Genomic DNA, 14,561 nt, shown 5'->3' on the forward strand with positions numbered 1-14,561 from the left:
TCTGCCGCTGTTTCTGGTTCAAAAGTGGCTTGACCTGGGGAATGCGGCACCTGTAGCCCATTTCCTGCACACGCCTGTACACGGTGGCTCTGGATGTTTCTACTCCAGACTCCAGAATCTTCCTCAGGGTCCAGTCACCGTTGTGCAGCGTTTTCTGCCACACTTTTTCCTTCCCACAGAGGTGCCTTGATACAGCACTCTGGGAACAGCCTATTCGTTCAGAAATGTATTTCTGTGTCTTATTGCTTCAGGGTGTCAATGATGGCCTTCTGGACAGCAGTCAGGTCGGCAGTCTTACCCATGATTGCGGTTTTGAGTAATGAACCAGGCTGGGAGTTTTTAAAAGCCTCAGTAATCGTTTGCAGGTGTTTAGAGTTAATTAGTTGATTCAGATGATTACGTTAATAGCTTGTTTAGAGAACCTTTTCATGATATGCTAATTTTTTTTAGATAGGAATTTGGGGTTTTCATGAGCTGTATGCCAAAATCATCAATATTAAAACAATAAAAGGCTTGAACTATTTCAGTTGGTGTGTAATGAATCTAAAATATATGAAAGTCTAATGTTCATCAGTACATTACAGAAAATAAATGAACTTTATCACAATATGCTAATTTTTTTAGAAGGACCTGTACAGAGCCAATTGAATTAGGTATACAGACACCTTCTTATACCAGCGTCTAGTTCTGCGGGAAACTAAATACGGAGACAACATCTGGTCATTGAAGTCCACCCCTCCCATGTGAAGGTTATAGTCGTGGACTGAGGGGAGCTTTTCAATGACACGGGTTGCTCGCTCAATTTGTATTATCGTGTCTGCTGTGAATGGAGGAGAGCATGTAAACGTCACGCTTGTCTCTCCATTTCACCGCGAGCAGTTCTTCGTTACACAAGGCAGCCCTCTGCCCCCTTGCAAGACGGGTGGTAACGAGCCGTTGGGGGAAGCCCGCACGACTAGTTCGCGCGGTGCCACAGGCGACAATCTGTTCTAGAAACAAATGCCTAAAGAGGGCCACACTTGTGTAGAAATTGTCCACATAAAGATGGTACCCCTTGCCGAATAAGGGTGACACCAAGTCCAAAACTGTCTTCCCACTGCTCCCCAGGTAGTCAGGGCAACCGACCGGCTCCAGGGTCTGATCTTTACCCTCATAGATCCAAAATTTGTGGGTATAGCCTCGTACAGAGCTCATACAATTTGACCCCATACCGGGCGCGCTTGCTTGGGATGTATTGTTTGAAGCCATGGCGCCCGTTAAAACGTATAAGGGACTCGTCTACGCAGATGTTTTGCTCAGGGGTATACAAATATGCAAATTTCTGGTTGAAGTGGTCTATGAGGGGCCGAATTTTGTGGAGCCGGTCAAAAGCTGGGCCTCTGGGACGAGAGGTGCTATTGTCACTAAAGTGCAGGAAACGCAGGATGGCCTCAAATCGTGCCCTGGACATAGCAGCAAAGAACATGGGCATGTGATGAATTGGGTTCGTGGACCAATATGACCACAATTCATGCTTTTTGGTTAGACCCATGTTGAGGAGAAGGCCCAGAAAAATTTTAAGTTCGGAAACTTGGACTGGTTTCCACCGGAAAGGCTGGGCATAATAGCTTCCCGGGTTGGCGGATATAAATTGAGTGGTATACCGGTTTGTTTCTGCCACGACTAAGTCCAAGAGCTCCGCAGTCAAGAACAGCTCAAAAAATCCCAGGGCCGAACCGATCTGAGCTGTCTCAACCCGAACTCTAGACTGGGCGGTGAAAGGGGGAACTACAGGTGCGGCTGAAGTTGGGGACTGCCAATCAGGGTTTGCCAGCACCTCTGGGATTCTAGGGGCTCTACGGGCCCGTCTGTGCGGTGGCTGAGACGGGGTAACTACTGCACGTGCCACCGTACCAGCTTCAACTGCCCTTCTGGTGCTCACCATGTTCTACGGCAGTGCTGGTACTAGGTCCAGGGTGGGCTGCGCTGCTGGTGTATGCCTCACCACGTAATCCGACAGCGCCAGCCACACTCTGCTGCTCTTGAAGCGGATCCTGCGCAACCTGTGGTCTAGCGACACGGGGCAGGGTACGCCTGGTGCTATCAGGGACCTCAACCTCCTCGTCTGAACTTTGGGTCAGAGAGCCACTGCTTTCTACAGGTTCATATTCTGACCCGCTAGATTCATCAGATGAGGGTTCCCATTCCTCATTCGACTGGGTCAGAAGCCTGTAGGCTTCTTCAGAAGAATACCCCGTTTGACATTTGGGCAACTAAATTTAGGGGTATTCCCTGAGACTACCCAAGAAAAAAAGCAAGCCTGTCTTACAAATGGGAGGCTAGCGAAGTACCGGAGGCCGCTGCGGTTGATAAAAAATATCAAAACTGATTTTTTTATCGCCGCAGCGCGAGTAAAGTGATTGTGCAGTGATCAAATCACTGCGGCAGGGCAGGCGTGGGCGAACGCACGTGTGGGCGACCAATCAGGCCTGATCGGGCAAACACTGCGTTTTTGGGTGGAGGGTGAGCTAAGATGACACTAATACTATTATAGATCTGTGATCAGTTTTGATCACTTCCAGATACTATGAAAGTACAAAAGCTGATTAGCGATACGCTAATCAGCGAATAAGTGACTGCGGTGCGGTGGGCTGGGCGCTAACTGATCCCTAAACTACCTAACCAAGGGGCCTAAACTATCACTAAAACCTAACAGTCAATACTAGTGAGAAAAAAAAAGTGACAGTTTGCACTGGTCACTTTTTTCACATTCACTAGTGATTGACAGGGGTGATCAAAGGGTTAATTGGGGTGCAGGGGGTGATCTGGGGCTAAAGTGTGGTGTTGGTGCTACTCACTGTGAACACTGCTCCTCTGCTGGATCCAACCGACAAAAAGGACCAGCAGAGGAGCAGGAAAGCCATATAACAGATCATATTTACTAATATGATCTGTTATCTGGCTTCTCATTGGATTTTTTAAAAATCAGCAACCTGCCAGCAACGATCATTGGCTGGCAGGTTGCTGACGTGACCTTCCTTTAACTTTTGCCGGCCCGCGATGCACCTGCGCGGGCCGGCAAAGCGCGTCGTCTCGCGAGATGACGCGTATATGCGTGACTCTGTGCAGCGCTGCAACCTCCAGAACGCAAATCTGCGTTAGGCGGTCCGGAGGTGGTTAATTAGGGTATCGTTTTTTGCGGGATGAGGTGACGGTTTGATTGGTACTATTTTGGGGGGCATATGCCTTTTTGATCGCTTGGTGTTGCACTTTTTGTGATGTAAGGTGACAAATGGATTTTTTTTACAGTTTTTTTATGGTGTTTATTGGACGGGGGTCGATCATGTGATATATTTATAGAGACGGTAGTTACGCACACAGTAGTACCTAATGTGTAGTGTTTTTTTTTATAGGAAAAGGCAATTTTTTTAATTTACTTTTTTTTTCTTACTATTATTATTTTCACTTTTTTTTTTAAATCAAGTCCCTTTTGGATCTTGAAGATCCAGTGGGGCTGATGGCTGTAATATACTATCAGATTTCCTGTAGGTGGCAACCACCGGATGCCTTTGCAAACTTCCGGTTGCCATAGCAACCATCGGGCGCTGCCATCACAGCGCAGCAGGCCCGATGGTTGAGAGAGGGAGCTCTCTCCCTCAATTAACCCCATGGATGCCGCTGCATCTAAGGGGTTACAGCAGAGTATACAGGAGAGAAACACACACACCTGATTCAACAGGATCCATTTTATTTTATTTTTTATTTTATCTTTTCACTATACCAGATCTTTTTTTTTCCCCCCTCTCTCTTCTTTTGACGGATCAGAAGAACAGAAAGCTGAATGCACCTCGCTGATTTTATGGCTATAATTAGGGATGAGCGAATCCACTTTGGATGCTTCATCCGAAGTCGATTCGCATACAACTTTGCTAGAATACTGTTGGCTCCGATGAGCCAAAGTTATTACTTTGTTAAACTTCAGGTTGCTTCGTAAATATTTACTGTAAAAAAAAAATAAAAAAAATGGTTCGGTTCCAAGGTACCAGCAGTATTCTAACAAAAGTTTGGATGCTTCATCCGAAGTCGATTGGCATAAAAGTCGATTTTCTTATCCCTAGTTACAATCTCCTAACCTGGCGGGGGGCTAGGATATGCCCCCATTGTCTGATAGGTGCAGGTCCCACCGCTGGAGAACGAAGAGGGGAGTGCTGTGGATTTCCAGGGGTCTGTCCACCACCAAGCGCTGCTCTGCGCAGATGTAAATGGGAGCGCATGCACGGCCAATGCTCCATTTCATTTGTATGGGGCCGATGAAAATAGCCAAGCCAGCTCTTGGCTATTCTCGGTGGCCCAATAGAAATATAGAGAACGGCACCTTCCATTCATTTCTATTGGGCCACCGAGAATAGCTGAGAGCTGGCTTGGCCATTTTCACCGGCCCCATACAAATGAAATGGAGCATTGGCCACGCATGCGCAACCATTCACATCTGCGCTGAGCAGCGCTTGGTGGTGGACAGACCCCTGGAAATCCACAGCACTCCCCTCTTTGTTCTCCAGCGGTGGGACCCGCACCTATCAGACAATGGGGGCATATCCTAGCGATATGCTTCCATTGTCTGTGATGGGAAAACCCCTTTAATGTCGTTATTGTGTGACTTTGATATTGCCCAACCCTAGACCACCATGGTGACTTCTCTCTGCAGAGCTTGACAAACAGACATCTTAGTTTGTTACTTTTCCATCATCCTCCCACCTTTTCAACACCCCGTTCTGCCACCTAATATTTTCTGCTGTGCTCCCCAATACTATACTGCAGAAACCGTTCCCCTGAAAATACTGGTACCACACAGAGTGCGCAAGTACAAGAGAAAAATACCCTCTTAACTTTAAGATTAGCCCCCCCCCCCCATATCAGACCCCTCATCTAAGGCCTGCATGTCAGAAAACCCTCCATGTATTAGACCTCAGACCAGGCCTCTCAGACCCAACCTCAAGACCCCCATTAGACCTCCATATGAAAACCACATTACACCTCTGGGCCCCCATATCAGATTTCAGACTAGACCCCATTAGACCTCCAGACCTCAGACCCCACTCAGATTAGCCCCCCCCCCCCCCAAACCAGACCTCAAGAGCCCCATATCAGACCTCCAGATATCCCATATCAGACCTCAATAAGATAGCTCATCAGTTTAAACAAAGTGCAGAACCCCTTTTAATACTGACCAACAATTCTGCCCTTTGATCAGTGCTCGTTTTCATTAGCCTTTTACACAGGTGGATGCAAACAATCACTGTATACTGAGCGATCCTGCCTCCTGCATACTTCTCTATACTGTTGGCAGCGTGCCACCCTGGTTACACGGTACAACCCACTGCTAACACTATAGAGAAGTCTGCAGGGTCCAGATGTTACAGCGTACGGTCAGTGCATACAGTACATGCACAAAGTCAACAACTGTTCGTCAATTGATTGAAGGGCCTCTTACACAGCCCGATTAGCGGTGACGAGCATTCATATGAACACTTGTTACCCAATAATCCCACCTTTTAATTGGGACCTAATGGTACATTGACACTAACAAGTTATCTGATGGATTTTATAAACAATTATTGTTCAAATGGCCGTTATCACACATCTTTTGTTACACACAGGAATTATTGGGCTAATTAGACAGAAATTTGTGACATAATCTGATGGTGCAAATACACTTTTCAGACCATTCCTTATCTACTTGTCAATGATCCACAATGATGTTCTTCAACTTGAGAGCAGAATGCAGTTTCTGGTAATAGACTCTGGTGACAAGGGGTGACTTGATGGCCCCGGATCTTTTACTCAAAACCACTTGTTTTATTTTTAACAGGCATGCTCTGAAGCAGATGTCAACGTGACGGGAGAGACGGATGAAGATTAATGTAATTACATTTTTAAATAAAGAAAAGTGTATTTTTATTGATTAAAAAAAAACACATAGGGACTTTAGATTTAGTTTACAATAACCAGAGGTCGCAATAACACCTGTACAAGCGTCAGACGCCTGTTCAGGCCATTTTACTCTATGGAAAAAGTCTAAGACGTAGCAATACACCTTAGACTTTTCCCTGCTTTTCATCAGCATAGGGCGCGCTATGAACAGCACAGGCAGCACAGCGATGCTGCCTGTGCCTGCAATAACCAACAGCAAAGCTCAAGACAGCAAGAAGCTTTGCTATTGGTTAGTATGGGCAGGAGCGATACAGGTCCTGCATCAGGGGAAGCCGGCAGGCGCTGGCTCCCGGATCATGTTTGAATATGGAGTGCCGAGCGCGCTGCACAAGGACCCTGGCGGCTGTGGAGCTAAAGATTGGGCCCGGACATTTTGGACACAGAACAAGGTGACAGCAGTGTGTAACGTAACGATGCATGTGATGTATGTAGTGCAGTGTGTGATCATCACACCCATGTATACATGACATGCTGTACTACATACAGTGCAGACCAAAAGTTTGGACACACCTTCTCATTCAAAGAGTTTTCTTTATTTTCATGACTGAAAATTGTAGATTCACACTGAAGGCATCAAAACTATGAATTAACACATGTGGAATTATATTCATAACAAAAGTGTGAAACAACTGAAAATATGTCATTCTAGGTTCTTCAAAGTAGCCAACTTTTGCTTTGATTACTGCTTTGCACACTCTTGGCATTCTCTTGATGAGCTTCAAGAGGTAGTCACCTGAAATGATCTTCCAACGGTCTTGAAGGAGTTCCCAGAGATGCTTAGCACTTGTTGGCCCTTTTGCCTTCACTCTACGGTCCAGCTCACCCCAAACCATCTCAATTGGGTTCAGGTCCGGTGACTGTGGAGGCCAGGTCATCTGGCGCAGCACCCCATCACTCCCTTTCATGGTCAAATAGCCTTTACACAGCCTGGAGGTGTGTTTAGGGTCATTGTCCTGCTGAAAAATAAATGATGGTCCACCTAAACGCAAACCGGATGGAATAGCATGCCGCTGCAAGATGCTGTGGTAGCCATCCTGGTTCAGTATGCCTTCAATTTTGAATAAATCCCCAACAGTGTCACCAGCAAAGCACCCCCACACCATAACACTTCCTCCTCCATGCTTCACGGTGGGAACCAGGCATGTAGAGTCCATCCGTTCACCTTTTCTGCGTCGCACAAAGACACGGTGGTTGGAACCAAAGATCTCAAATTTGGACTCATCAGACCAAAGCACAGATTTCCACTGGTCTAATGTGCATTCCTTGTGTTCTTTAGCCCAAACAAGTCTCTTCTGCTTGTTGCCTGTCCTTAGCAGTGGTTTCCTAGCAGATATTCTACCATGAAGGCCTGATTCACACAGTCTCCTCTTAACAGTTGTTCAAGAGATGTGTCTGCTGCTAGAACTCTGTGTGGCATTGACCTGGTCTCTAATCTGAGCTGCTGTTAACCTGCGATTTCTGAGGCTGGTGACTCGGATGAACTTATCCTCCGCAGCAGAGGTGACTCTTGGTCTTCCTTTCCAGGGGCGGTCCGCATGTGAGCCAGTTTCTTTGTAGCGCTTGATGTTTTTTGTGACTGCACTTGGGGACACTTTCAAAGTTTTCCCAATTTTTCAGACTGACTGACCTTCATTTCTTAAAGTAATGATGGCCACTCGTTTTTCTTTACTTAAAATTTGTATTATGGCAAGAAAAAAAAAGCAGCTAACAGTCTATTCAGTAGGACTATCAGCTGTGTATCCACCTGACTTCTCCACAACGCAGCTGATGGTCCCAACCCCATTTATAAGGCAAGAAATCCCACTTATTAAACCTGACAGGTCACACCTGTGAAGTGAAAACCATTTCAGGTGACTACCTCTTGAAGCTCATCAAGAGAATGCCAAGAGTGTGCAAAGCAGAAATCAAAGCAAAAGGTGGCTACTTTGAAGAACCTAGAATATGACATTTTCAGCCGTTTCACACTTTTTTGTTATGTATATAATTCCACATGTGTTAATTTATAGTTTTGATGCCTTCAGTGTGAATCTACAATTTTCATAGTCATGAAAATAAAGAAAACTTTGAATGAGAAGGTGTGTCCAAACTTTTGGTCTGTACTGTACATCACACACATGTATACACTGCACCACACATATCACACGCATGTATGTGGTGCAGTATGTAGTGAATGCAGACAGGCCATTATAGCCGAGTGGTAAAGTACAGGGAAGATGCGCCTTATTGGACTGGACTTTATAACTTTGCTATAATAGCTTGATATTATTTAGACCAGTAATGGTCCCCTGTAGGGATGAGCGAATTTCATGTTATGAAACCCCTGGATCTGTTCCGTTATGCAGGGGAGTCATCTCCTGATCCTGAATCCTGAATCCTCTCCTGCATAACTGAGACAGGACGGATCCGTTATGCAGCCCATAGACTTCTATTATGACCGAATGACTAACGGAATGCCTCTAAAGCCATTCTGTCATAGAATTGCGTTATGGTCCGTGGTAACAGAATCCATAAGGCAATTCTGCTTTTACCACCAAACACATTTCAAAATATGAAATTCGCTCAGCTCTAGTTCCCTGCATAAATCCCCAGCTCTTAGGCCCCGTTCACATCACAACTATTTCTTTCTATTGTTCTGCTCATCTAATGGAGCAGAAAAACGAAAATAACGGAAGTGCTGGATCGGGAATGTAAGGGTTTTTGTCATATGATCAGGATGCAGGATGGGATAGCAAAGTATAGTTTTTTTTCACCCTGCAAAGTCCAACAAAAAACATGTAGGTTAACTTATTTTATTTTTTTACAAAAAAATAAAAAATACGGTGACAGATGCCACAGTATGGAGTCTGTGTGAGGAGTCTTAACGTATATACAGTTTGTGTGTACGTTAAATATATAGCAAACATTTAATGTAAACCAGGACTAACTGACAGGGAAGAAGTTGAACATACCCCGCTTACTATGATGGATCTGTTCAGATTCCTTCCACGAGCCCGTCTTTTTTTCCAGACCAAAAAAAGTGCTGCATACAAGGCTTTTTTGTCTAGTCTTTAGTAGGGATCGACCGATTATCGGTTTTACCAGTATTATCAGCCAATATTCAGGATTTTGACCGTTATCAGTATCTATTTTGCGGATATTCCGATAACGTATCGGGAACACAGATCGCGCTGCTCTCCGTGTTCCCTCAGCAGCACAGGGGAGAAGGAAGCAGTGTCTTCCTTCTCCCTGTGCTGCTGCTGCCAATGAAGAGACAGATAGGAGGAGGAGGGGAGGGGCTGTGGCCACTGCGCCACCAATGCAGATAAATCTCTCATTTATTCATATACAGGAGGCGGGAGCTAGCTGCATTATGACATAGCCGGCTCCCGACCTCTATGAGCGGTAGCCGCGATCCGCGGTAGTTAATACCTCAGGTGCCGCACCTGAGGGGCTAACTGCCGCAGATCGCAGCTACCGCTCATAGAGGTCAGGAGCCGGCTCCCGCCTCCTGTATATGAATAAATTAGAGATTTATCTTCATTGGTGGCACAGTGCTCCCCCCCCACCCAAGCCCCACAGTATTAATCATTGGTGGCAGTGGCCACAGGGTCCACTCCTCCTCCGATCGGAGCCCCAGCAGTGTAAGCCTGGGGCTCCGATCAGTTACCATGGCAGCCAGGACGCTATTGAAGCCCTGGCTGCCATAGTAAGCTCCATGCTGCTGTGTGCATAGAGCAGCAGGGACAGTGCGAGATCCTATTCACCCTGATAGAGCTCTATCAGGGTGAATAGAACAAGGGTTTTAGTCCCTAAGGGGGCTAATAGTTAGAAAAAAAATAATAAAGTATAAATGAAAGAAAAAAAAAAAAAAAAAAAATACACGTTAACAATAAACATTCATTTTCAGCAGATTTGTGTAGGAATTTTTATTTTTTTTCAAAAATTAAAATTCACAGAATATCGGCATAAATTACTGACTATCGGCCTGAAAGTTCACAAATTATCTGCCCAAAAAAAAAAAAAAAAAAAAAAAAAAAAAAAACACACACCACAAAATATAGGTCGATTCCTAGTCTTTAGACAGAATCTGCAACAGAGGCTCCAAACACAGATGTGAGCAAGTGTAGGCCGATATATATTATGTATTTGAATTACTACAAGTTAAGTACTCCTCAAAAATGGTCGGAGGAGTATTTCTACTCTTCTGGAAAAAAAATGTAGTGCTACCTCTGACAGTAACTATATGCTGGCACACTTTTGCACAGGGCTGTGGAGTCGGTAGATAAATGCTCCGACTCCGACTCCTCTGTATTTAATATGCGAATGTATTTTATACATTCCTTGAAGGAAAGAAAGAAGTTCTTCTAAGCTCTTCTAGCACAGAGAGGTAGTTGGGCAGAAGCTGCTGCCTTCTCCTTTGTGTGCTGATCTTCTGCTGAAGACAGGGCAGTGGGAGGATCCAAGAAGGGACATTTATTTTAAAACATGATTTCCCTAGAAGAATCCCATAGTCATGTTTAAAGTTTAAGATAACATTCTGAGTTTACACGTTTTATAGCCTTAGCTGAATGACAGCAGTTTTTCCAATGGTTAACAGCAGGGATGTCAAACTCGTGGCCCTCCAGCTGTTGCAAAACTACAACTCCCATCATGCCTGGGCATACTACAGCTATCAGGGAATGATGGGAGTTGTAGTTTTGCAACATCTGGAGGGCCATGAGTTTGACATCCATGGTTTACAGCTTCAGTCTTGAACTATTGACCCTCCATTCCCTTCACTTATACAAGTGTCTCTAGTCCTGCAAAGCACATATTTACTTAATCCCTTATCAGTGAGAGGCGAGGATAACCATGGACATTGTGTTCCCTGTAACATCAGAACACAACACAATGGAAAGTATATGTATTGCCACTCCTAATTGTGCATTGCGTGCCATATAGTGAAGCATATGAAAAGCATGCTTCTTCACATCACTGAACGCGTTTGTTTTGCGGTTACGTGAGGCACTGCATGCATTGGCCTTTATTCTTACAGTAGAGAAGTCATTAATTATAACTGTTTATGAATTCGGACATTTAAACTTGCTTTTTTATTTTTTTATTCCAATTTAAATTTAGTAGGAGTCGGAGTCGGTTCATTTTTTGCCGACTCCGACTCCAGGTACCCAAAATTGACTCCGACTCCTCCTCTGACTCCACAGCCCTGCTTTTACATGCAATCATATTGTGGTTGTGCTTAAAGAAACTAACCAGTGCATAATGACCTACAGTTCAAGCGATGATGGCATAGGACTTTGTGTCATTATAGAAGAGGATCGAACACACGTTTCAGAAAAGCAGCAGATTATTGCTGTTCCCCAAGCAAGTCTGTTAGCATGTGAAAATCTGCAGCACTTCTGCAACATGTTCACATCCCATGTGTCAGTGCAAATTGTGAGTAATGAGTGCAGTACTTACATGTGGGACTGGTAAGAGCATGACCATATGTGGCATAAATGGTATTCAATGGAAATTTAGCATGACAACTAGGTAAATTGTAATGAACTGCCTAAACTAACATTATGCGGGTTGTAGCACCTAACCTGGAGTAGGTGACGGATGACCAGGAAGAATAGAGTCTATAAAACAAGTCTCAAAGGGTCAGGCAGGAGCAGTGACTGAATACAGGCAAAGGTAGTCAGTCATCTAGTCAGGGCCAGTAGCATAGGTGCAGGTCGGGTCAGGAGCGGTATATCAGAACAGGGATTATAGGTCAAAGAACAGGAACACAAGCCGGGGTCAGATACACGGATACATAGAATTTCTCCCTCTTATTAGAACATGCACTTTCCTCATAAAACATCAGGAAGGGAGCACACGCCACACCACGTGCAGACTCTGTGCATGTGTGTCCCAGCATGGAGGAGCAGTGAACAGACAGCATGTATGGAAGTTAACAGGGATACTATGTCTGCTGGGAGAAGTAGTACACTTTCATTATATAAATATATCTGTCTTAGATAAATTAATTTTACAAATCCATTTTTAGGATACACATTCTGCTTAATTCGTTTGCATTGGACGCCTAGAAAATAGTACATTTAAAAAGGTGTTTTCCCGTTTACACAAGTGTGCGGCATACTATGGAGTCACTCTACCATAGGCTTCTTTGGGAGAGCAATCTATCCTATAGAAGTCTATTGAAGAGCGGCTGCAGTACACAGCCACACCACAGCATCGTAGATGGGGTCTAGTCTAAGAATACTACAAGGTTGACCACATTTCAACAGTATGTCCTGCAGAAGCTCGGGTTGGTTTTTAAATATTTGTTAGAAGAAACAAACGCTGAGTTCATAAAGTGTATCATAGATGGATCTATGTGCTGCAAATGTGTCAGAGGAATCCCGGCCTAACCTCCCATAAAACAATGAAACAGGAAAAGGACCTTCTGGAGTCCAGGATATAGTCACTTCTATGTAATCTGGCTGTATCCCATCACTCAGAGGGACCTCTCCTATATGTCACCTCAGTATGTAATAGATAGAAAAGGTCCCTCTGGGAAATAGGAAATAACTATAAAGACTTTATTATCCACCGTTCACCTGTCTTACTTTAGTCAATGCCACAAAGTGAACCAAATACAAATAATAATAATAATGTCACCAAAGCATACCAGAATGGTTCTTGTGGAAAGAATGGGATTTAGCTAATGTGACGCTAAATACTATGATAGATCAGGTCCAGGACAATAGGAGAATAAATGGTCCCTGAAGATTATAGGAAATAGACGGCTGCTATAGAGCTGGCCAATCTCCATTATTAGTGAGGACCAGGTCCTTCTGAGTCATGGGAAATAGCCAATTCACTGTGACATGGCTAAATACTGTATCTATGCAAGACCTCACCACTAGGGGGCAAAAATGGCCTTACTAGTTATGGGAAATAGGCAGCGAATGCAGAGCCGACTAAATACCATGATTGGGGAGGACCAGGTCCCTCCCAGTCATGGGATTTAGTCACAACCATTTCAAAATACTGCAGATCATGACCATGGAGGAGATTTTCAGCGAAGGGAAAAAAGACAAAGTGCAGCAGTTTCCCCTAGTAATCTATAGGAGCGCAGCTCTCCTAAGGAGACACTATCATGTCCACTAGAGTGTAGACACCCAAACGTAAAAACCGTCACATGTGAACTTACCCACAGTGTGCTGAAGTAATCCAGAGCCCCGCAGATCAGTCCACACACATGAGACACTAGCTCACGCACTCCGAGGTAGCTTCCGGCCAAGTATATAAGGTACAAGAGGGGTGCCCCAGCCAGGACTGGCACCATTACCCGCAGCCTGCGGGCAATAAATTCACCCAGAGCCTCCAGGCTGCGATTGACAAAGCTGACGGGCAGCAACAGAGTTGCGAGTACAATGGATGAGCCCTGACGCTGGAGCCGGCATAGCCAGCGGCGGCATACTCCAGTCAACGAGTGCTTAAACGGGTGAAGAAAGGTGCCGCATAGAGCGGCCCATAGCAGCGGCCGCAGGAAGGCCTCCAGGATAAAGTAGACGAGCACAGCCGCCCCACAACATCCGGCCGCAAACAACAGAGCTCCTGTGTTGTAGAAAGCCTGCTTGATGTTCCGATCAAAACGGAGCTGGAACCCGGGAGGAAGCTGGAGTAAAGCGGGCGGGCTTCGGGACCAGGTTTGCCCTACAGGCGTTTCGGGCAGAGGTGTAACGATTGGCGGGGTAGGGATGCCAGGCCTGGAGCCCAGTATAGGGCTAGAGGAGCGAGTGTTGCTGTGGAGCGGCTCCTCATTATCTTCCATGTCTGTAGTGTCCACTACCAGAACAGAACGGTAGTGTCTAAACTTCAGACACCAAACGGACCTTCTGACGTCACACTATCACGTGACATTTCTAGGTCACGTGGGTCGGCAGCCAGCGCGCGATTCAGAAGTTCTATTACAGCGCTACCATGTAATGGGTTGTGTCTAAACTCCATACACGGTGCGGACCTGGTCCTTTTGCAGTATGGGAAATAGCCAGCTCTCTAGGAGCTGTCTAAACTCCATACACGGTGCGGACCTGGTCCTTACTATGTATGGGGAATAGCCAACTCTATAGGAGCTGTCTAAACTCCATACACGGTACGGACCTCTCAGCCTCCTAGTGGTCAGGTACAGAACTATGATGGGATTTAGCTGATTCACAGTGAATTGGCTAAACTCCATACTCCGTAAGGACCTTCTTAACCCTTTGTGGTATGTGATCTATTACAATTAATTTTGCCAAATAAAGTTGAACAGATGAGTGGTAGAAAATCCGTTTTTTATTTTTAATTATAAGGCCTCCTGCAGAAGACTGGATGGTTTTGTGATCCGTTTTAAACGGATCAGTTTTTACATTTATTTTGTTTCAGTACTGTCTCAGTTTCCGTTCCGTTTCAGTTTTTTGAGGAACGGAAACAAGGAATATACAGTAATTACATTGTAAAATTCGGCTGGGCACAACATTTTCAATAGACGGTTCCGCAAAAAATGGAACAAATACGGAAAACATACGGATGCATTTTGTATCCGTTCATTTTACAGCACCATTGACTTGAATTGAGCCACGCGACATGATTTGCAGGCAATA

At 45.1% G+C, this 14,561-nt stretch overlaps 1 protein-coding gene across 6 annotated transcripts in view; it reads right to left on the reverse strand.

The window, feature by feature from the left end:
* TMEM245 (transmembrane protein 245) overlaps positions 1-13,826 on the reverse strand; it is a 719,080-nt gene extending 705,254 nt beyond the window's left edge. For all 6 annotated transcript variants that reach the window (XR_006390012.1, XM_044293864.1, XM_044293863.1 and 3 more), the window contains exon 1: positions 13,127-13,826. Coding sequence is in view for 5 of the 6 variants with exons in the window: in XM_044293864.1 (XP_044149799.1) it covers positions 13,127-13,750 (624 nt within the window). In the remaining variant the exon portion in view is untranslated. The remainder of the gene's footprint in view (positions 1-13,126) is intronic.
* Between the last annotated feature and the right edge of the window lie 735 nt (positions 13,827-14,561).

Source organism: Bufo gargarizans, chromosome 5 (genome assembly GCF_014858855.1).
Source record: "Bufo gargarizans isolate SCDJY-AF-19 chromosome 5, ASM1485885v1, whole genome shotgun sequence".
NCBI classification, from domain to species: domain Eukaryota; kingdom Metazoa; phylum Chordata; class Amphibia; order Anura; family Bufonidae; genus Bufo; species Bufo gargarizans.